The sequence below is a fragment of the Myxocyprinus asiaticus genome, chromosome 14, assembly GCF_019703515.2.
Source record: "Myxocyprinus asiaticus isolate MX2 ecotype Aquarium Trade chromosome 14, UBuf_Myxa_2, whole genome shotgun sequence".
Classification (NCBI taxonomy): domain Eukaryota; kingdom Metazoa; phylum Chordata; class Actinopteri; order Cypriniformes; family Catostomidae; genus Myxocyprinus; species Myxocyprinus asiaticus.
In genome coordinates, this window is record NC_059357.1 from 12944615 (window position 1) to 12969914 (window position 25300).

Here is a 25300-nt window from a genome sequence, read left to right on the forward strand (position 1 = left end):
TGTATAAAAGATTTTAAATTCTTGTATAAATTCTTTGGATAATTTCTAAGGTGTCTTTGACCTAATGTCTTAGGTTTGCTATTTTTTGTCATTATAAACTTTATACTATTTGAAAGAAATATAAGAATAAAGTTTAGAAATCTCCATTTGACTTAGAATGTTTCAAAATCAAACCAAATGCAATGACATCATAAGCCGTGTTTCTATTATCGGGCCAAACCAGGGCATGCTAGTGCGTGCCTGGGCCAGCTGCATTCCCACTGTCACTTTCCTGGGGTTTATCGTGCCTTTTTGGGGCTTCCTCAGGGCTAACAGCCAGGTGCATTTGACCCGCCAATCTTGCCATCTGAGACAAGGGTTCTGGTCCCGTGGGAACCAGGATGTAATCACGTTCACTTAAACAATGATAAGCATATTTCATATTTCAGAGGTTGCATATTTGTTCTAAAATTATATTTTTACTCCACAGATGATTAGGTTTAGGGTTGGGATTTGGGATAAGAGGTAAAAAATAAAAAAAAAATGCAATCCTGTTAACTGTATTACATTATTTAAAACAAAAAATACTCCTCACTTTTAGTGCTATTCTATGGACATTTCACCTGGAAACTGAAGCAGACACATGCCTATATCTTTAACAACACTTTCAGCTTCAGCCACTTGGGATAGTGGTTAGAATTTCAGTAAGTGAAGACCAATTTCATCTGAGGAACTTTTGAACTACTGTTGCCAAATTTACATTGCAATCATTCTGGCTTACTGCAAACTTAAACACAATTTTACTGCCTTGAAAGTACTGTTATTTACATCTATGCATTTGGCAGAAGCTTTTATCCAAAGAGACTTTAGAGCATTCATTAGTATGTGTATTCCCTAGGAATCAATCCCATGACCTTGGCATTGCTAGTGCTATGCTCTACCGCTTGAGCTACATTAAATTATTTTTTCCTTTGGGAAATGTAAATCTCACTCATGCATATGGAAAGATTGAACAAAGATAAATCACGTTAGACATGTTACATCTTAATTATTCCACTTAACCTCCTTTACCGTAGTCCTTGAACTCCTTCTTTTCATGTTTGATGCATATGGCGACCACAGTTTGTTAACAGCTGCATCCGAATATATTGTACTGATTTCACTGCACTGGTGTGTCCAAAAGGGATGTGTTTAGCAAGATGAGACGGGCAGTTGGAGTTCTACATATGTCGATTGTATGTCCAGCTGCGTCTCCAGTACTATCACGGGTACGATTACACATACTTCACACACTGAGGTCTTACAGGCTGGAGTCTTGTATACAAACCCTCTCTATCCAAGACAGCTATTAGCCCTACCCTGATTATATGCACACACACAAACACACATACTCATCCATTTCCCATATGTGCTGCCTCTTACACAGGATCTGTTCTGTTTGTTGAGTATTTACAATAACCCAAGGGGTCATAAACATCTTTAAAGTACACACACACACCGGCACTGTATGATAGGTGTTTATGGGTATTTCTGGGCTTGTTTTGTCAAGTATATGTGTGGTGTGTTTAAGGTGACTTGCAGGCTCATAAGTGAGGAACTAGCCTTCACTTTGTGTTAAAGGAATAGTTCACCCAAAAATGAAAACTCTCTCATCATTTGCTCACCCTAATGCCATTCCAGATGTGTATGGCTTTCTTTCTTTTAGGTCCATACAATGCAAGTGAATAGTGATCAAATCTTTGAAGCTCCAAAAAGCACATAAAGGCAGAATAAAAGTAATCCATCAGACTCCAGTGCTTAAATACATGTCTTTTGAAGTGATCCAATTGGTTTTGGGTGAGAAAAGACCAAAATATAAATCCTTTTTCATTATAAATTGTGACATCAGCAGTCTCCTTGGTGATCATGATTTCAAGCTCGATTACACTTCCTAGTTTTTCATCTAGCACTCTGCGTATGCGTCAAAAACTAGGAAATGTAATCGAGCTTGAAATCGTGATCATGCCTAGAGACTGCAATGGCAAGATGTACAGAGAAAAATTAGTTATATTTTGGTCTGTTTTCCCACAAAACCAATTGGATTGCTTTAAAAGACATGTATTTAACCACTGGAGTCTGATGGATTACTTTTATTCTGAATTATATATTTTTTTGGAGCTTCAAAGTTCACTTGCATTGTATGGACCTACAGAGCTGAGATATTCTTCTAAAAATCTTTGTTTGAGTTCAGCAGCAGAATGAAAGTCATACACATCTGGGATGGCATGAGGGTGAGTAAATGATGAGAGAATTTTTATTTTTGGGTGAACTATTCTTTTCATTTACTGCTGTGGTGCATTTATTTCTCGTTTCTTCTCTGGCAGAGTGGGAGATTTGTTTTTTGGTGAATGCAAGGATGCTACCAAATGTTCAAGATTGTGGGGGACCAAATGTAAAAGTTTAAAAATCTTTTTTTTTAAACATATTGATCAAACACTAATCTACATAGAAGTGGGGATGTGTCTAAGTCTAGGTTACAGGTCTAGGCACTTTTATCCCAATTCTATAGACTTAGTCTGGTCATGTGTATTCAGTGCAGATGTGTGATTGGAGGGTGACGTGTTTAATGTGCATTGATGACTAAATAGGTTCTGTGATATATCTGTGAAAGAAGCGAATATTTATTCATTAACCTGTGGATTCCAGAGCATTCCAAAATACACATTCACAAACAACCATGTACACATATACACACACAGTAATTTAACTCCCTGCACATTTTTCTCTTTGCATTTATTAATGATGAATTAGCATCCTCACTCAATCTCTCTCTCTCTCTCTCTCTCTCTCTCTCTCTCTCTCTCCTCTCTCTCTCTCTCTCCCTTCCTCTCTTTCATACACACATCCATTAATAAAAATTATAGTAGGCCTACATTAGAATTTGTTTTTCATTTTCTTTTTTTTTTTTTTTTTTGGAGATATGAAAAATATTACACACAATTTAGGCAGGTGGACACCATCTATACTCACCATATTCAAAGTAAGGAGGGAAAACCTCTCTGATCACATCTACATTTTCATTAAAACATTATCTCACATCCATCTTCCTCACTCATCCCTCTCTCTTGTCTCTGTGCCCTTTACGACTCCCCTTTCAACCCTCCTCCTCCTCCCCTCATCCATATCCTCTCTTGTACTCATTCAAAAACAGATGCACTTGTACAGCGGCCAACTCACCCCCTCATTTACTCCCTCTCTCTTTTCTTCTGTCTCTTTTCTTCAAACCCTGGCTGTCTTCCTTTCTCTTTTTTTCTCTCTCAATTTGCATTCGCTTGAGTAAGCGTGCCACTGAGTTAACTTGGCAGGCTTTAATGGACTCACCAGTATAGTGCATGCCCAATACTTAACACATCTGAGCAAAGTGTGTGTGTGTGTGTGTGTGTGTGTGTGTGTGTGTGTGTGTGTGTGTGTTTCACTTAAGTGTGAGCTTTGCAACAAGGCCTTATCATCACTGAATTCTGTTGAGTGATTTGCACCTGTCCGTAAAACACTGTTATCCACCCGATCTGGTTTACCATCAAATTAACTGCTCTCCTCTTTGTAGCTCGGCAGGCATCCGAATATGCATACTTCCCTAATATAAAAGCACTGTGTCAATTCAGTAGTGTCTGAATCCTCAGTATCCATAAAATATTAGGCAGGAAATACCCTGATGACCTTCTACGTGCGCCAAGATTCTAAAGTGTACATTCACTATTCGTATATATGTACAGTTTTCCTCACCAACCACTGGACAGCGCTGTGGTGATTCTGAATGCTTCTAGACTGTTTTCTTGTTCCATCTCCATAAGAAACAATGTAAAAACCACTGAAACAAGCAATCCAGATGGAGAACAGGAACCATTGTAAGTGTAAGTTGGAGTAAAAAATGAGTTTAAACTCAACTGGTGCAGTTAACATAACAACTTGAGGTAGTTAATTATATCAACGCAACTAACCTTTGGCCATAGCTTTGTGTCAGGTACCTACTTGGATGAGGAACTGTCAAAAGATGGCCTTCACGACTGTAAAGTATTGGCACTGGAGCCACATGTTTTATAATTTGGCAATTTTTTACAAATTCACGCTAAACATATGCTTGGCATCAAATTATCAACTTAAAACACACACCAATGTGACTATAAACAATCGAGACTGGAAAACGAAAACAGGCATCCGTTATGAATCATGGAACACTTCCGCGTTCAGGAAAAAGGTAGATAGCCTACACTTCACTATCCCATAATCTCACAGGAGCTGAGGAGATGTCATTTTCAAAACACTGAGTTTAAAAAATGGCGGAGACAACCAGTTGGGTGGCTCTTTTCAATTGCAAGTGCTACCAAGAATGTTGTTCCTTAAATTGTACTTGTTTATCAAAACCAAAATAAGTTATTTTCACTGTTGTTGTTAATACGTCATATATTCAGGTTATGGGACAATTCCCACATTCCCAGATGAAGTATGTCTGGGAATGTACCAAAGTCTTTCTAGCTAGTCAGTCCACTTGCGGCCATTTTTGGAACGCTGTCAGTCAGTTATTTTTCCTTTCTACATCCGTTGACCATTGGGGGTTCCAATTTCCCCCATTCATTTTAACGGAAGTGGCCCGTCTCTTTTAAATTGTCTCTGGAATGTACTTTATTAACGTTGTAAAGTAAGTTAGTCTTCACGAATTCACCAAGACCAACACAAACACACAGACATACACAGAGAGAGAGAGAGAGAGAGAGAGAGAGAGAGAGAGCTGAGTGAGATTACAGGAAAATATGAAGCCTCTATGAGCCGTCACACATTTCACCACCAATTAGGCCTTTTCTCTCCCCTTCAAAGATTGTAACGGGCACCAGGGGAACACATGGCCATCACACAGCTGTCAGATCGTGACTCCAGACAGACCGCTGCTGGCTCATGTGTCGGTGGAGATTCTTCACAGACTCTGCGCACCTGGATAATACTCAATTGCCAGCCCCGTTTGCCATTTTGCAAATCAGATCATTGGAAAGAGGTCACGTAGTAATTGTGTTTAGTCAAGAGCGCATGCGTGTTTAAATGGATTTGGTCCTTGTTACACAAGACAGGAGGTGGTGCGGGTCACAAAGGTCTTGCAGTGTGGGGGACCCTGAGGGTCACATCCTTGTGCACATTCATTTTGTCTCCCTGAGCATGAGGAACATCCCTTAGAAAAAAATTTAGCATGGCAAGTTTCTGCCAAAATACCATAGATATTTTTATCAATAACTTAGGCATGTGGTAAATTGATATTGGTAATCACTGTCATCAGTAAAAATAAATAAATAAAATAAATGACAGAACAATTCTGAAAGCTTCTTAAAAAGTTTGAAATGCATCCCATACTGATTTAATATGGTTTAACAGTAGCAACAATAATGGTATTTTGACCAAAAACGGTCATAAGTGTTCATGTGACTGTGTATAAATGATAAATTACTAGCTAATAATTCTAATTAACTACATATAACTTCTTACTTTTCTTATTATTTTGTGGAACTGCGTGAAGATTGTGTTTAGAAGGCCTAATTAGGGTACAACGGGGCTAAAGGCAAACCTCAAGGAAAATGTGCTTTTTTGCTTATGTCACAAAGTGTATCAAGATTGAGAAAATACATTTATTTTTATTAAATATTGATGGAGCAACATCATTTATTTGAAAATAAATAATAACGGAAGGTTGTTTTCATAAAAAAAAAAACAAAAAAACATTTATTTATTTTTATACAAGGTGGTGAGGGAGCCGTTTACCCCACACTTGAGGTAAAAGGCCCCCAGGGGGGTTATAGTGACATCGTGAAAATATAGGGATAATAGTTATAGGGCAAAATTTGTCAACTTAGGCAAATACTTTTGAGACATTAAAATGCTTTTTTTATAATAATAATAAATGATCAAAATAACCACTTTAAAAATGGGTTAACCATTTTACAACAAGGGGGCTTTTACCCCAAAAACTATCCTTTCCCTTATTGGACCATTATTAAAAACCTCTGATTTAATCACCTTGATCAAAATTGAAAATGACAAATAAGCATTTTGTCTTAAAATAATTGTGACAATATAAGGGATTGTCATTTGCTACATATAAATAGTTCAAATCAAATCAATATAACGGGACAGAAACATACTTGGCATCAATGCACAAAAATGTGTGCCCAACTGTAACCAACTTTTGTGCCAAGTTAAGCAAGTTGCCACAGTTAAATATATGATGCTCAAGCTTGCTGAACTCCTGTTAGACCAGCTTAATTTAATTAATGTTTGGCACATTATTGTTTATTTTTATTGTTTATCATAACGATTTAAAGAGTAATAGATTAATGTAAGATTGCAATAGTCAACAAATTAAGCATAAAGTAAAAGGAGGCTGACACCTGTTCTCCAGAAACCAAGCAGCTGAGATTAGTCATCACCACCACCCGACCAAAAACTGAAAACAAGTTCAGGTGTATCCGCAGGCGCACCACAGATCAGCATTATGATAAACAAAGCATCAGGCATGCTGAACCAGTTCACCTGATGTCTGTTTACCTACGTACTCAGAGAAATCCAGCAAGGACAATGATTGATCACTTAAGAGATTTAATCTGAACTCAAATGCAAACATCCCATCAAGACTTACCGCTCCACAAATCAAGATCCACACCAAGGTGTCCATGTCTGGTATTTTCCTTGCCTCTCAAAGTGTAAATGTGTGTGTCTTGAAGTGAAGATCAGTGCTCCGACAGTTCATATTAAGTCTATGTGGGTGCTGCTTTCGTGCATGGCTGATGTTTAGGACTTTAGGACTATGCGGAAGCGTGTCCCCTCGGCCGGTGCTTGCTGATGCGCGCCTGAACTGTCCTGTATACTGTCCTGCACTCCGCACTCAGTGCTGTCCAGCAGTGCACTGCGGAGGCGAGAGTCGTGCACGCAGAGATGAGGGGGGGCACGAATGCTTACCAACTCCCCCCATCAGCATCTCTCTCTCTCTCTCTCTCTCTCTCTCTCTCTCTCTCTCTCTCTCTCTCTCTCTCTATATATATATATATAAGTTTAAGAAAAAAAATACTAGTCTAAATTGTAATAATCAAACCAGCCTTTTCAGTCTACTGCATATGCGTGCCTCTTGGAAATAAAGATATATATATATATATATATATATATATATATATATATATATATATATATATATATATATATATATATATATATATCTGCTCACGGCCCCATTTCCTCTCGGAAAACGCATCGTATTTTAATTATACAATATTAAATGAAATAGTAAAGTAAATGTTACTGTTAAGCTTTTTAAAAAATGTTAAAAAAATAAATAAATAAATAATTTGAGTGGATGAGCGTAATGGGCATGACGTCACGGGACTGGTGTAATCAAACAGATGCCACAGGAGGGCGACTGCAGCTTGTGAGTCACCGCTGTGCGCGTGTGAGATATGAGGCATAATAATGCCATGGACGGTTAAGTGCCAGGGATGAGGGGGTTTTACGATTTTTTTTTCTTTTTCACGGCCATTCTTCCGATATTTTTTCCACCTGGTCGGTGTTTATGATAAAATGCACGTGTTGTAAATATGGCATTGAAAATTCCAGGTGTGTTTGAGTGTGTTTATAGAAGCATTAGGTGTGATAGCAGACACAGACCCTTCTTTGACAGAAATTTAACTTTATGTTCTGTACAGCTCAGATCTGTTCACATAGCACATATCAACCAAACTCACTCATAAAATACGGTTGTGGCTCTTTAAAATTTGTTGTCACTCACTAAACTGAACTGTGTATTACCAGAACTGTATTCTACACTCCAAACAGGACTGACAACTGTGCTCTGCTGCTGTGTGAGCGTATCTTATGAGAACTGTATCTACGTTCCCTGATTAAGTATGTCTGGTAAGTCTTTCTAGCTAGTCAGTCCACTGGTGGCCATTTTTGGAACGCTGTCGGACAGCTATTTTTCTATGTAAACAAGCAGAATTCAAGAGCAGCTCCTACCTACTTGAATGGGGAAAGACCGAAATCTCCAAATTGTTTGGTCAAGATTGCGATCAAAAACATATTTCAAAACAGCAAATCTGACAACATTGGAATCATAAATTTTGCTTCTTTACCTAAGATTATGAAGAAGAAGAAAAAAAGCAATTTTCCCGCTTGTAGCTAATGCATATGCGCGTTCTTGATTTCTTATTATTTTGTGGAACTGCGTGAATTTACAGGCTAAAGGCAAACCTTAAGAAAAATCTGATTTTTTGCTTCTGTCACAAAGTGTATCAAGATTGAGAAAATTAATTAATTAATATTAAATATTGATGGAGCAGCATCATTTATGTGAAAATAAATAATAACGGAAGGTTGTTTTCATAAAAATAAAAATAAAATAAAAACATTTATTTATTTTTATACAAGGTGGTGAGGGAGCCGTTTACCCTACACTTGAGGTAAAAGGCCCCAGGGGGGTTATAGTGATATAGTGAAAATATAGGAACAATAGTTATAGGGCAAAAATGGTCAACTTAGGCAAATACTTTTGAGACATTAAAATGCTTTTTTTTTTTTTTTTTTTTTTTATAATAATAATAAATTATCAAAAAAGGGTTAAACATTTTCTGTTAGTTTCAATCACATTTGGCATTTCATATCTGCTCAAGTATTCTATAAACAAATTAATCTCTATCGTGTGTCACATCTGCTTCCGCCAAACCCTCACCCGAATTCTGAACTCTCCACACACCTGCTAGCCATCACTCATTAAGATCACTACAAATAGTCCTGGACTCACACTCTACCTTTGTGAAGTCTTGTCTCGTCTCCGAACATTACTGATCATTATTTACCTGCCTGATCTGTTTATCCTGTTTATTACATTGCTGCCCGTTTGCTGTTTATTCTCTGTGTCTCACATTTTGGATTTGTTTGCCTGGTTGGACTGATTACTGTGAACTGGACCTTCTGCCTGTTTATGACCCCGAACTGCTTACTGCATAATAAATACTGCACATGGATCTTAATGAGCCTGATGAGTCTCCCTCATTACAGAAGACTTTGCCACCAATAGATCCAGCAGAGGCGGCAGTGCAGACCACCCTGGCTACACAAGCGGCCATGTTAGGTGAGCATCACCAACAGCTCACACGGCTTTCTACCACTATGGATGAAGTGCTTCGCCATCTCCGCCAACCAACCGCAGCACAAGCACCTGTTACGCCCAGTCCTCCTGTTTCTGCTTCCAACCCTCATGCAGTGCTCACTTCTGCCCATGCATTGCGTTACCGGAGAAGTTTGATGGCACTCCGGGTCGCTGCAACGGATTCATGCTCCAGTGTTCTCTCTACTTTGCGCAGCTAGCTCACGCTTTTCCCTCCGAACAAGCCAAGGTAGCTTTTATCATTAATTTGTTGTGTGGAAGTGCACTGGAATGGGCTACCGCTGTGTGGAATAGCAATACCACTATCTGCAATTCTCTCGAGATCTTTAACTCTCATCTTCAGGAAGTATTTGGGCATCCGGTAGGAGGAATGAGTGTGGAAGATCGCATGCTTTACAATTTCACATGCTCATTGCTGAAAGTGGATGGACTTATGCTCCACTCAGAGCCCATTACCGACGAGAATCATCACCGGCTCTCCAAACTGAGCTGACGAGCCACAATGACCAGCTAACTCTTGAACAGTTCATCCAATTGTCCATTCGTATTGACTATTTGATATGCTTTCGCTCACCACTGGCGTCAGCTCAGTTCACTCCGTCCGAGACACTCCCTGCTTCCGCTTCTAAACCCATACTCGTCGGCTGAATGCACCTCACGCCTATGGAACATCAACGCCGATGCTGCCTGGGTGCGTCCTCCGGTGAGTCCCATTGTTAACTCATCTCTCTTTAATTAATTTTTTTAATTATATTTATTTTTCACACATTATACATTTGCACATATACAGTGAAATTCTTTTTTTCACATATCCCAGCTAAGCTGGGGTCAGAGTGCAGAGTCAGCCATGATACGGCGCCCCTGGAGCAGATAGGGTCAAGGGCCTTGCTCAAGGGCCCAACAGTGGCATCTTGGCGGTGCTGGGGCTTGAACCCCCGACCTACTGATCAGTAACCCAGAGCCTTAACCGCTGAGCCACTTCTGCCCAGTTTTCGCATATCCCAGCCAAGCTGGGGTCAGAGTGCAGGGTCACAATTTTTTTGTTCTTTACTGGTGACAATAAGCTATAATGGACAGTCTGCTACAGTTACTGCTCTAATTGACTCTGGTTCAGCAGGGAATTTCATTGATGCATCCCTAGTTTACACTCTGGCTATTGATACCGTACCTTGTATTCCCCCTTTGTATATCACAGCGTTAGACGGATGCCCATTAGAATCCGGCGCCACTCAGAATATAACAAACTGTGTCATTACAAGTAGGAGCTCTACACCACAAAACTCTTCAGATATTTGTCACCAACACTTCTAAAGACTCTCATCCTTGGATTTCCCTGGCTGGTCACTCATAACCCCATAATATCTTGGAGGGAGGGAGATATAATTCAATGGAGTCCTTGTTATGCCGCATGTCTGAAAACTTCTCGCCCTGTATGCTGTCTCTCTACAAACCTGCACAGAGAGCGTGAAGACCTCCCTGCCAATGTTCCTGATGAGTATCAAGACCTGAGTTATGTGTTCAGTGAAACGAAAGCCACTGAATTACCTCCACATCGCCCTCAAGATTGCACCATTGATCTTCTCCCAGGTACACATCCTCCCAAAAGCCGTGTATATCCTATGTCTTTTCCAGAAACCAAGGCCATGGAGGAGTATGTGGAGGAGGCTCTGTGCCTAGGCTTCATCCGACCTTCTTCTTCTCCTGCTGCTTCAGGCTTTTTCTTTGTTGAAAAGTGGGATGGCAGTCTGCGCCCCTGCATCGATTACCATAAGCTCAATGACATCACAGTAAAATTTAATTATTCGTTGCCATTGGTACCCGCAGCTCTTGAACAGATGAGAGAGGCCAAAGTATTCACCAAGCTGGACTAGTGCAGTGCCTATAACTTGATTTGCATCCGCAAGAAAGATGAGTGGAAGACAGCGTTCGTAACCAACATGGGACACTATGAATATCAGGTCATGCCCTTTGGGCTTTCGAACTCACCTTCTGTATTCCAAGCGTTCATGAATGAGATATTCAAAGACATCATCAACAAATTTGCTGTGGTCTACATTGACGATATTCTCATTTATTCTCCTCCTCTAGAAGCACACAGAGAACATGTACGCATGCTACTACAACATCTGGCAGAGAATCAGTTGTTCGTGAAAGCAGAAAAATGTGTGTTCCATGTCCCCACTATTTCCTTCCTAGGATACATACTGAGTGAGGAGGGTGTTCATATGGACTCTGCAAAGATCCAAGCGGTGGTGGAATGGCCTACTCCAACATTTGTGAAGGAATTACAATGTTTCCTAGGATTTGCAAACTTCTACAGATGGTTCATCCGCAACTTCAGTCTGGTAGTCGAACCTCTCACCTCTTTACTCCGGGGAAAACCACATTCTCTGAAATGGACTCCCACAGCTGATAAGGCATTTGCGGACCTCAAAGCACGCTTCACCAGTGCTCCCATACTCAAGAATCCCGATCCTTCTCTTCCCTTTGTGGTCGAGGTCGACATGTCAGACACAGGTGTGGGAGCCGTTCTCTCTCAGCGTCATGGTTCACCTGCTAAACTGTTACCTTGTGCGTTCTTTTCCAGGAAACTGTCAGCCGCTGAACACAGCTATGATGTGGGAAACAGGGAGTTACTGGACATGAAGGTGGCTTTCGAGGAATGGAGACACTGGCTAGAGGGAGCTAAGCATCCATTTGTGGTTCTAACTGATCATAAAAATCTCGAATACATCCAGGGCACCAAATGACTCAAGTCAGGTGGGCATTGTTCTTCTCCAGATTACAAGTCTCTGTTTCTTATAGCCCAGGCTCCAAGAATGTCAAAGAAGATGATCTGTCCTGTATATACTCCGATTCCGTTCACTCTGAGACACCTACTTCCATTCTACACCCATCTGTCATCATAGCTCCCGTTCACTGGAACATCATGGAAGAGATAGCAGAGGCTCAACATACGAACCATCTCCCCCTCAGTGTCCTGATAATCGCACCTATGTGCCATCTACCCTTCGGTCCCTAGTCATTCAGTGGGTTCACACTTCTCTAAGCTCAGGACACCCGGGAGAGAATCGCACTACTCAATTGGTTTGGAATCGCGTCTGGTGGCCCAAGTTAATTGCAGAGGTATCTACTTTTGTCCGCAACTGTGCCACATGTGCTCAGATGAAGTCTTCAAAACAACTACCTGCAGGTCTACTTCAACTGCTACCCATTCCTCACCGACCGTGGTCACAACTTGCAGTCGACTTCATAACTGACCTCCCACCATCAAAAGGTAATACTACCATCTTGGTTCCCATTTTTCTAAAGTCTGTCGTCTCATTCCTCTCAGCAAGCTCCCGTCTGCCCTGGAAACCGCTGAAGCCTTGTCAAATCATGTGTTTCGTCTCTTTGGCTTGCCTGAGGACATTGTATCCGACCGGGGCCTCAATTCATCTCCCGTGTCTGGAAGGTATTCTGTGAGAGACTGAACATCAGTGTGAGTTCATGGCTGGTTATCACCCTCAATCCAACGGTCAAGTTGAACGTCTCAATCGGGAAATCAGCCGCTTTTTACATACATACTGCCATCAAAACCAATCTTATTGGAGCCAGTTTCTGCCCTGGGCTGAATACGCACAAAACTCACTTCACAAACAATCCACTGGCATGACCCCCTTCGAATGTGTGCTGGGGTTTCAACCTCCATTCTTTCTGTGGTCTGGAGAACCCACCGACCTCCCTGCTGTCGATCACTGGATTCGGAGAAGCAATCAAATCTTGGGGGGGTAACTGTCACATCTGCTTCCGCCATTCCCCCTCTCACCCAAATTCTGAACTCTCCACACACCTGCTAGCCATCACTCATTAAGATCACTATAAATAGTCCTGGACTCACACTCTACATTTGCAAAGTGTTGTCTCATCACCGAACATTACTGAGTGTTATTTACCTGCCTGATCTGTTTATCCTGTGTATTACCTTGCTGCCCGTTTCCTGTTTATTCTCTGTGTCTCACGTTTTGGATTTGTTTGCCTGGTTGGACTGATTACTGTGTATTGGACCTTCTGCCTGTTTGTGACCCCGATCTGATTACTGCATAATAAATACTGCACATGGATCTTAATGAGCCTGATGAGTCTCCCTCATTACATTGTGATTGGATAAGTCAATATGAGCCCGCTTTGAACATTGTTCATAACAAATCTATTCGCCCCACATACAGCTGAAGTCAGAAGTTTGCATACACTTAGGTTGAAGTCAATAAACTCACTTTTTAACCACTCATTAACAAATAAGGTTGTCTGAGGAGTTAAAAATAAGAAATCATTATAAAAAACAATTTTTTTACTTTAAATTAAAACACTTGTGTCAAGTTCTTAGAAATGTAATCTTTGTGTTCAATCTGGTCTCATACATTTTTGAAAACCTAAAAATAATTTAAAAAATGTCAGATGGTCTAACCATAGAGTAAAAGGTAATGTAATACTTTGCACCTTGAATACATGAGAGGATAAACAACTTAATCTTTAATTTAAAAAAGTTTTGAAACATTTTTCTCATTTAAAAAATCTGTTTTTTAAAACCTTCACACTCAGTCTCGAGGGTCTCAAGGTCTCCACTCTGTTTTATGGTTTTATGGTCAACGTAAACAACAAATACATGTTAGTTACACCACATGACTTTGATTTTGTGTACAAAAGCATTTTTAAAAATGAATCATATTTTAAAACAATTGTTTCACTGCTTATTTTTTTTTAAAGAAATAAGAAAAAGAGTATTCTGCAGTAGTCATGCTAACATTTATTATTTAAACATTTCAGCTTTGATGAGACTTTTTTCTGTTTCTGGACACCACATGACATTTTACTTTAAGCCCTAGAAAAAATATCAATATGACTTCGAATTCAAAAATTGAAAATATGTTCAAGAGGTGTATTCAAGTAAATGTTTAGTGTGAATTGCATTTTTATGTAATTTTAGTTTAATAGATCTGAAAGAAAAAAAATAGCATCAAGTCAATGACCCTTAAACATGGCCATAATATACACTTGTTACCTGTTATTGTATACATTCTGTTATTGTATTTTATGATTAATTTTGTGAATAAAATCCATGTTATGATCGTGAAAGAAACAGACACACACACATTTGTTTCTACTCAATTAACCGAACTATTAAAGAAGTTATATGAAGGATGCTTAAACAGTGGTGCAAAAAGTTGTTCTACACACAAAAACGTTTTATGGCAAAACCCTGAAATTGTTTGAATTAAAAACACGTACATGTTGTACACTCGTCATAGCAAAATCTTCTTTTTAAAGAAAGACTAAATATTTTCTTGAACTGTTCTCTTGGCCATTTTTGAACTGAAAAAGTTTTGAAACTTTTGAAAACTAGGAAGGACAAGTCAACCCATCGCTAAACTCCGACATACCTGTTTGCCAGTGTTTTCAAAAAAACGCCGACTTTTTGCGGTGGAGAGAGAGAGCGCGAGCGCTCATGGATGCCAGATTGCACAACTAAAGCATCACACTGGCAGAATATTTCCAAACTGTGTAAGTGTAAAAATCTGATTGGGGGATTTCATCTCTTGAAATCTGGCAATCCCAAACATGCCGAAATCTAATTCTGTTCGGCTAATCACCAATATTTAAAGTCTGTTATTTATCAAACATAAAGAATTAAATATTTTACTTGCATGATTAGTTCTATGTAATACACGGCACAACTGATCTAAAAGGGATGGAAAGGGGGATGGTGGTTTTACAAAGGGGATGGTATTTGGTATTTCTTGCGACAAGAGGGATGGCATCCGCTCGCATCCCCCCTCAACTCCAGCCCTTACTATCTTGCCTTTAGACAGTTAGCCACTTAGCTTCTGATAGGAGGTGTACTGAATTGGAGGTGTACCTGTGGATGTATTTTAAGGACTACCTTCAAACTCAGTGCCTCTTTTTTTTTTTAGGGCTACCCCCGACCAAAGATTTTCCTAGTCGACTAGTAGTCGGTAGTCGCACGTTTATGATATTAATTTAATTACTTAACGGGGGGCATTAGAAAATGGTTTGAGTTCCAGGGCTGAGAAAGAATGTTATAAGAAACATTGCTAACACTGTTCTACATTACAGAGACTGTAATAATGAGCCTTTAAAATATACATTTTACAAGCGCACGCACAAAGCGAGCCAGAGTGACACCGGCAAAAGCTGTAATGATCCTGAATGTGTCGGAAAAACCAGCAATGAGACTGTCTGAACATTTTGTTAATTTATAGAGAGAAATGTAGAGTTGTGCCAACAGACGATGATCAGAGTGATCGCCAATAGTAGATCCCTTTGACGATGTCAAGATGATATTTGGCTCGTTTTCCCATTAATCTATTCAATTATTATTATTATTATACTATTATTATTATCAAATTAATATTACAAATAATTTGCTCGTAGACACACTTTATTATAGAATTAAGAACAGATGACAGAAAAGCCGTCTATGCGCATGTTTGACGCGCTGATATGGAGGCGTGCAGTCTCGTGGAACACGCGCATGTAAAGGTTTCTCACTAGGCTTGCCAACTTCACCAAAGGAAAATAAGGGACAATCTTGGTTCTTTATAGGAAAATAAGGGACACTCAAAATATTTGTACTGTACCACATAGTTTATGTCATTTCAGTGTCTGAAGAAGTATGTGTATAAATGTCTCTTTTTTTTTCTCTTTATTTTTGCCTGAATTAAATGCTAAAAGGAATCTCAGACATAAACATGTTTTGCTTAAGCTATTTATGTACAATTTAATTCTAAAAAGAATTATAATTTCATATTAAAATGTCACATCCGTTACACACAAACCACCTGCCTGAGCAGTACCACTATAGAATTGTGACTGCAAAAATGATGAGGAACAGATTGTTCTTTTAAGTGCATGTTGTCATTTTTATTTTTAAAGTACTTTACATGACAGTTGAGCTTGTTAAAAAGTTAATGTGCATGTAATAAGCTCAACTTCTTTTTTATAAACACAGCAACTGATTAAATGTGGACATGTATGTAGAAATGTTACTTACAGTAAATGTAGAAATGTTTTGTCTTTTATGTTTCACATTTTTTATGAACAGTGCAATCAAAAGTGCAAAAATTCAACAGATTAAAGTGCAAAAAAAAAAAAAAAAAAAAAAAACAATTTTTTAACTTTTTCTTTCTTTTCTTCTCAGAGCCCATTCATCTTTTCCATGAGTACTTCTTCTCATTTCTCACAGCAGCAAGGATTTGTTTGTCATGAAGTACAGTTTTGTAAAATTCATAACATGGTGTGTTGAAGTTCATGGTGATAAGCAGCTTGCTTTTCATGAGTTCAACAGAGCATCTGTTCCTTGAGTCACTCCACTTGTTTTTCATTATGGAGAATATCCTCTCCACGTAGCCTGTGGATGATGGAATGCTCAGGACAATTGAGACTAAAGGCAGTATGTTTGGAAGATCTGCTGCTTGAAGCACTTTCATCCACTTTTTAGCTGTGTCTGTATGCTGCCACTGGTCATGTTCTCTCTGCTTCTCCAAAATGGGGTTGGCAGTGACACACTCATCGTAAAGTGCATCCATGTTGATTTGTAGCTTTTGAATGAGGTTAAGTGTCTCTGCAACCTTCTCCATATCACCAAAGGAAAGTTTCTCAGACTGTAGAGACAAAGGTTGCAGGTGAAAAAGACAGTTGTCCTCAGAGAAGTCAAACCATTTCTTAACATACCTGATGGCAGTGCTGAAGAAGGCTTTGAACTCCTCTTTGGCAGTGTTTGCACCAGATGGGGGAAGACGCTGGAGCTTCAGTTTTGTCAAATATCCATAGAACTCATCATCTCTCCTCTGAATCAACTTGTCCATGAAACACTTCATGATGGCATACAAATCAACAAATGTTGTGGCATCTTTTTCAAGATTCTTCACCACCTCTTCAAAGAGGGAGAGAATATTATTGCAGAAGAGAAGATAAACCTCTACAACATCTCCTTCCTCTTGCAGCTCTTCTGCATCCATGTTCAGGTTCAGCAAAATCTTCAGGTGACTTGGACAGTCATCTCCAAGACTAATTAAGTAGGACTTAAGAGCAGTCCAGTCCTGCATGAGGCGAGTGATCGCAGGGTTCAGGGACAGCCATCTGGTCACAACATAACGCAAAAACTCACGGAACTCACCATCACAAAACTCACAAAATTCTTTAAGTTTTTCTCGTCTTTTTGCAGAGCTTGAGAAGAATGCATAGATTTTGAGAACAATGTTCTCTACATCAACTGAAAACTAATCCAGTGCATGTTTTACTGTATTGTGGACAATGTGGGCATGACAGTTGCCTGTTAGGAGGTAGCTATTCTTCTTCTTCAACTTTGTGTAAACTGAGTTGTGAACACCATAATTCACATTTGTATTGTCTGCACTAAATGCAGACACTTGATCTAGAGTAAGTGACAGTTGTTCAAGACTGTGCTCTATACATGTCACAATGCCATCAGCAGACTCATCAGGATTCTCTACAAAATCAGTAATATTTTGGGTTACTCCACTCTCAGGAGTGAAATACTGAATAGACAGAGGAAAAATCTTTTGATTGCCCTTGTTAGATGCATCTGTTTGAAGGGAAAATGGGATGGGTTTCGAGCCCTTCAGAATATTAACCACTTCAGCAACTGACTTGGGGGCAAGGATGTTTTTGACAATGGTCTCCACTTTTGTACATCCACAGGAAATTTTCTTCACTATCTTTGAGTCACTGACTGTCCAGTGAAGTAATTTGTTAGCACAATCAGCACTGACATAGCTCATATTGTGCTTTACAGTGTGGTAAACGTGGGCCAAATCAGCTGCAGTAACCTAAAAGTAAAAATGCAAACATGAGGATCAAGATCACAGTTATTAGCATCAAAATGAACAGTATACTAACTGTTTTGTGATTTCAGTATTACAGGAACTGTCTGTATGTGTAAGCCCATCACCTGACTAAGCAATAATGAAATATTTTATTTTAAAATTAAATAGGCAAAATCATATCTGAAAGCATGAGTCTCTGTGGATGTGTGTTGTTTGACGTCGCAAATTCCGCCATGGCTTACAGAAAAATCTCTCCTACATAATTTACAATTTGCCATATACATATTTCCCCGGACTTCGCCAAGCCATGGGTTCTCGGTCTCCCATTCTGGTTTATATTTCTGTAAACGTTTTTTTCGTTTACAAGGTGGACTAGTAACAGTTGCCATCATGAGATACTCGCTGTAAAGTTAAACCTCCCACCACTGTCAGCTAGCATCCAGCCTGGATGATCCAGGTAACGTAGCAACAACCAATGACAGAGAGCTCTCACTCTCACGTGTGCACACACAGACACATCTCATGTACATATGTAAGTTCACTCTTTAATTCAGTAACTGTACATACCGCTACCTTGCACAGACATTACCAATTGCACACTGATATACGCCTCTCTAATCTACATGTAGCCTATACGGGATAAATTGCGTTCCGTATGGGTTTAATACGGAACGCTGCTTTGATGTTTTAAATACAGGATGATTCTGTATTATACGGAACAGTCGGCAACCCTATTTCTCACTCTTTCTTTGTTTCTGTCTTCTGAATTTTTTGATGCAAAAACAGTATCGTCTATAAGTGCTGCAAATTACCTCAGACATCTCAACTCAGGAGGTGCTTTGAGTTCATTTTGCTTTATTTCCACAGAGCAGTTCATTGTGACCACAACTGACCACAACACAAATCAACATCTGTGATTAAATCATAAAATAATACAAAAGCACATTCACCTCGAACCATGATTTATATTTCAGTGATTATTGTCATCATTATAATTATTATTTTTACATTTATAATTGTTTTTATGTCTTCATTTATGTAAGTAATTTTCCGCCTGCATGTTTAGATGGAGAATTTAAGTTTTTCATTTTTTAAATAAATGTATTTAATTTTCAATGCAAAATCACTAAAGCAAGAATATTCACCTATCCCTCAGCCATATATATATATATATATATATATATATATATATATATATATATATATATATATATATATATCGTGAAGGAGGGAACAAAACAAATTTATTCACACATGATATAGTTTCCCAGACAACAAAATACCCGACCGGTAGAGAATACACAGATGAAGTACATTCTTTGCCAGAGAGATGTTGACAACTGTTGTAAAGCCATCTTTCAAATAGTTGAACAACACACATTTTAAATGCACTTCTTTTTTTTTCCAGTTTCATTTGAACTTTTAGTTAAAATAAATAAAAAATAAAGTTCAAAGTTTGAAATCAAGGTGTCTTGCTTTATTGTGTAGGCTTAACCCTAACCCTGCTTAACGAAAATTACACCATAGTACCACCTAGCGTCCAACCAGTGGTAATACTAGTGTTCGGTTTCCTGTGGAGATTTTTTTTTCCTGCGACCAACCGACCAATGAAAACTTGGTCGACCAAGACTCTTCTCATCAACTAACATTTGGTCGACCATCAGGGGGCAGCCCCTACTTGAAATCATGGGAAAATCAAAAGAAATCAGAAAAGAACCTGTCTGGTTCATCCTTGGGAGCAATTTCCAAATACCCGAAGATACCACGTTCATCTGTACAAACAATAGTATGCAAGTATAAACACCATGGGACCACACAGCCATCATACAGCTCAGGAAGGAGACGCATGCTGTCTCCTAGAGATGAACGTAGTTTGGTGCAATAAGTGCAAATCAATCGCAGAACAACAGCAAAGGACCTTGTGAAGATGCTGGAGGAAACGGGTAGACAAGTATCTATATCCACAGTAAAGCAAGTCCTATATCGGCATAACCTGCAAGGCTGCTCAGCAAGGAAGATGCCACTGCTCCAAAACTGCCATAAAAAAGCCAGACTACAGTTTGCAAGTGCACATGGGGACAGAGATCTTACTTTTTGGAGAAATTTCCTATAATGACCATTGTTATGTTTGGAGGAAAAAGGGTGATGCTTGCAAGCTGAAGAACACCATCCCAAACGTGAAGCATGGGGGTGGCAGCATGTTGAGGGGGTGCTTTGCTGCAGGAGGGACTGGTGCACTTCACAAAATAGATGACATTGTGAGGAAGGAAAAATTATGTGGGTATATTGAAGCAACATCTCAAGACATCAGCTATGAAGAAAGCTCAGTCGCAAATGGGTCTTCCAAATGGACAATGTCCACAAGCATACCTCCAACGTTGTGGCAAAATGGTTTAAGGACAACAAAGTCAAGGTATTGGAGTGGCCATCACAAAGCCCTGACCTCAATCTGATAGAAAATGTGTGGGCAGAACTGAAAAAGCATGTACGAGCAAGGAGGCCTACAAACCTGACTCAGTTACACCAGTTCTGTCTGGAGGAATGCGCCAAAAATCCAGCAACTTATTGTGAGAAGCTTGCAGAAGGCTACCCAAAATGTTTGACCCAAGTTAAACAATTTAAAGGCAATGCTGCCAAATACTAACACATTATATATATAAACTTCTGACCCACTGGGAATGTGATGAAAGAAATAAAAGTTGAAATAAGTCATTTTCTCTGCTATTATTCTGATATTTCACTTTTTTGTTTTTTTTTTGTTTGTTTTTTTTGTCATTAACAATTTTTTATTGATACAATACACATATTTAAATAAACAGCACAAGAATAATGAAATCACTCCTGTGGCCCTCCAGGAACCGAGTTTGACACCCCTGCCCTAGACTCTTAATTAGCCAGGACTGAAGCTTCATGACTTTTCTAAAAGCAGCAAGTACCATCTTAAGAATGTCTGCCGCTTTAGAGGGCTGTGTACTACACCCAAAGGTGGTACAGAGTAGATGGCGCAGCTGTAAGTACCTAAAGAATTGAGATCTAGGAATCCCAAACCGCTGTATTATATTTTCAAAGGATCTCAATGCTCCATTTTCATACAGGTCACCCAGTGTCGCAAAACCCTTCTCAATCCATTCTGTCCAGCAGAAAGGGGACTTATTAATGCATAATTTAGGGTTCAACCAAATACTTGCGGTAACGTTCAGGTAAATGTCTGAACTGAACATGCAGGAAACTTTTGTCCACACTAAATGCATGTGCGAGGTAACGAGATCTGTCTTTACTTCTCAGGCAGCTTGGTAGAAAGACTTTGCAATGCCAAGATAGGGGCAAGGACCTCCTGTTCAATAAAGAGCCAGGGAGGGGCTCTCTCAGGTGGAAGCGAAAATTGTGCCAAATGTCTGAGACCAAAAGCATAATAGTAAAACAAAATCTTGGAGAGACCTAACCCACCTTTGTCAATTGGCCTATGTAACTTACTAGAATGCAACCAAGGGTGTTTATCATTCCAAATAAAGGATTTAGCTATACTATCAAATTGTTTAAATTAAAACAGTGGAACTTCAATGGGGAGAGACTGTAGTAGGTAGTTGAATTTTGGAATACAATTAATTTTTATAACATTAACCTTCCCAGTCATAGATAAATGTAATGAAGCCCACTTGTCCACATCACTCGAAAAAATTTTAAATAAATCACTCAAATTTGCTGCAACTAAAATGCCCAAATACTTAATTCCCTGTTTGGGCCACTGGAGGGCACTGACCACATGATATTGATGAATAATTGAAGGTTATCAGAAGAGCTGCAGCTCCGAATAAACCCCACCTGATCTATATGTATAAGAGATGTCATAACTTAATTGGTTAGCCAAAATCTTTGACAATATTTTAACATCTTAACGATCTTTGTCCTTTTTAAGAATCAGACTGATCCGGGCTTATGTCATGGTTGGTGGAAGCTTTCCATTCTTTAATGATTCCGTATAAACTTCTACCAAAAGTGGAGCCAGTTCTTTAGCAAAAGATCTAAAAAATTCAGCGGCAAAGCTGTCTGGCCCCGGAGCCTTGCCTGTAAGGCCTTAATTACCTCGCCAAGCTCCTCCAAGGTTATCTCAGAATCAAGATAATTTTTTTGCTCAGTCATCAAAAGAAGATGTGAAGCTATAAAGATCAAGATATAATTCTTTATAAGCATTATTAATATCAATGGCCGAGGTAAAAATTTCACCACCAGCAGACTTCACTTGAAGAAACACTATATATATTTGTTATATTTAAAAAAGAAATACCCTTTCTTTTTTTTATGGGGTGCCCCAACCCATTCACATTCCATGTGGAGAGAGACAATCCACTCATATGAACAATTGACATTTTGATGTATTAGAAAAAATAGATTGTGTGTCAAAAATAAAATTATAACGACCACATTCCAACCTTAGAGTAACAATCAGTCCCCAAATCCCCCCCCCACCCCTACCCCGAACAAAAAAAAACAGAAAAAAGAAAAATGTGAGCATTAACCCCACACACTTCAGCGCCAACTGGCATCCATTCCTCCTGTAACAGGGTTCAATGGAAAGGAGGAGGCGGGAACTGGACGAAGCATCAAAGTAATATTTTAATAAACCTAAACACAAAAACACACAAACATAAATGCATACAGGGCAGATGCCTGTAGCTCTCTCTCCCCCAAACTGCTGTATCTTGTTGCACTTATCCCTCTACTTGGCTGATTAGCCTGATTGGGGGCCGGGCGTGCATATGCATGGCCTGGCCCCGCCCTCCTCCTTGACACACCTCCAAATTCAAACAGTCCATGTATGCCTACGAGAGCCCCTGTGACAATTTTGCCGTCGGATTGCTCAAGTCCGGTGCTTCTATACAAATTTTGTGAGACAGAATTACATAACAGAAAATAATCTATAGAACAAACTCCAGCCAATAGGAGGCATAAGCACAAAGAACGTGCAGATTCATCCACAAACTGTCCCGAAGGAGTGTTATTCCACCAAACAAACTCCAGCCGCTAATTCGGAACCAGCACAAAAAGAAACAAAAAAGGTGCCCAGTTCCTCGAACAGTCAAGTGAATGTTCAGTGAGTCAGGCCCACTTGGCTGCAACATGAGAACCACAAATAACTTACTCAGTCATTGACTTTATGAAGGACATTGCTTGAAGTGTGCATGTTAATATTTTGTGGCCATCCTTAGTATCTATTCTCAATTTGGCCGGGAACATCAGTGTAAAAGTGACCTTCCGTTGATGTAAGGGTTTCTAGCATTCCTTGAAACGATCACGTATCTGTCGTCGAATTTGCAAAGTCTGGGAACAAGAAAATGCTGTGGTTCTTCCAAGAAAGCCTTCCTTTACTCCTCGCCTCACGTAACACGAGATCTTTATCAGATGATCTCAGAAATTTGACCAGAATTGATCAGGTCCTGTCTCCCTCAGCGGACCGCCGAGCCGGGACCCTGTGAGCTTGCTCGATTTCCAGCTTATGGCCTGTTATGTCAAGCTGACTCGGAAAGAACTCATCCAGAAATTTCACCATATCTCGACCTTCTTAGTCTTCAGGTATTCCAACAATTCGGACATTATTTCACCGGCTACGATTCTCTAAGTCTTCCAACTTTTCCCAGAGGTGCTCCAAATGGATTAGCAGCTAATTCCCTCTCCGATGACTCCAGACAATTTATCCGTTTCTCGACATCCGCCACTCTTGTGACCATATCAGTGAATTTCGTCTCCATGGCAGTAATCGATCAACATATTACAGCAAGATCCTCCAAGTCAGCAATGACTTTGTCAGCATCGCGACATGTTCAACAGTTGACGCTGAATCTCTTTCACCTCACTGGCCAAACTGAGTCTGGGGCTTTCGGCCTGTTGCTCAGGGGCTTCAGCTTAAGCACGTAAGTGTCTTTTAATGTCTCCAGAGCCCGAAGATTTTGAATTCTTTGACATATTGTCTTCCTAGCACAGTTAAGGATCAGGGTGTATCAGATCTCACCGGTTTATGACATGAAAAGCATTAAAACTTGCAAAGTGTGCAGAGCTCACCATTCACACGTCCGAACCTAGCATGACATCACGTGACCTCTGACATTCACATTCTTAAAATAAAGTAGTGATCCTAACTGACCTAAGACAGGGAAAGTTTTCTACAATTAAATGTCAGGAATATTGAAAAACTGAGTTTAAATGTATTTGGCTAAGGTGTATGTAAACTTCTGACTTCTGACTTCAACTGTAAATAAAACATTGTTTTATATGGGCCTTTAACCCCTGCATTAGGGGGGCTTTTTACCCCAAATACTATCACTTATTGGACAGTTATTAAAAAACTTTTGATTTAATCACCTTGATCAAAAAAGAAAATGACAAATAAGTGTATTGTCTTAAAATAAATGTGACGATTTCAGGGATTGTCATTAGCTACATATAAACAGTTAAAATAAAATCAATATAACGGGCCAGAAACATACTTGGCACCAATGCACAAAAATGTGTGCCCAACTGTAACCAACTTTTGTGCCAAGTTAAGCAAGTTGCCACAGTTAAATATATGATGCTCAAGCTTGCTGAACTCCTGTTAGACCGGCTTAATTTAATTAATTTTATTGTTTATCATAACGATTTAAAGAGTAATAGATGAATGTAAGATTGCAATAGACAACAAATTAAGCGTAAGGTAAAAGGAGGCTGACACCTGTTCTCCAGAAACCAGGCAGCTGAGATTAGTCATCACCACCACCCGACCAAAAACTGAAAACAAGTTCAGGTGTATCCGCAGGCGCACCACAGATCAGCATTATGATAAACAAAGCATCAGGCATACTGAACCAGTTCACCTGATGTCTGTTTACCTACGTACTCAGAGAAATCCAGCAAGGACAATGATTGATCACTTAAGAGATCTAATCTGAACTCAAATGTAAACATCCCATCAAGACTTACCGCTCCACAAATCAAGATCCACACCAAGGTGTCCATGTCTGGTATTTTCCTTGCCTCTCAAAGTGTAAATGTGTGTGTCTTGAAGTGAAGATCAGTGCTCCGACAGTTCATATTAAGTCTATGTGGGTGCTGCTTTCGTGCATGGCTGATGTTTAGGACTTTAGGACAATGCAGAAGCGTGTCCCCTTGGCTGGTGCTTGCTGATGCACATCTGGACTGTCCTGTATACTGTCCTGCACTCCACACTCAGCGCTGTCCAGCAGTGCACTGTGGAGGAGAGAGTCATGCACACAGAGATGAGGGGGGCACGAATGCTTACCAACTTCCCCCATCAGCACCCCTCTCTCTC

General features: G+C 39.6%; 1 protein-coding gene across 2 annotated transcripts in view; it reads right to left on the bottom strand.

The window, feature by feature from the left end:
• LOC127451927 (tumor necrosis factor receptor superfamily member 16-like) overlaps nucleotides 1–25083 on the bottom strand; it is an 81326-nt gene extending 56243 nt beyond the window's left edge. The window contains exon 1 of one of the 2 annotated variants that reach the window (XM_051717003.1): nucleotides 24952–25083. In XM_051717003.1, coding sequence (XP_051572963.1) covers nucleotides 24952–24987 — 36 coding nt within the window. In that variant the 5' untranslated portion in view covers nucleotides 24988–25083. Of the gene's footprint in view, nucleotides 1–6634; nucleotides 6884–24951 lie in introns of those variants that run through there. The other variant, XM_051717002.1, reaches the window with a different exon arrangement.
• Nucleotides 25084–25300: the final 217 nt, after the last annotated feature.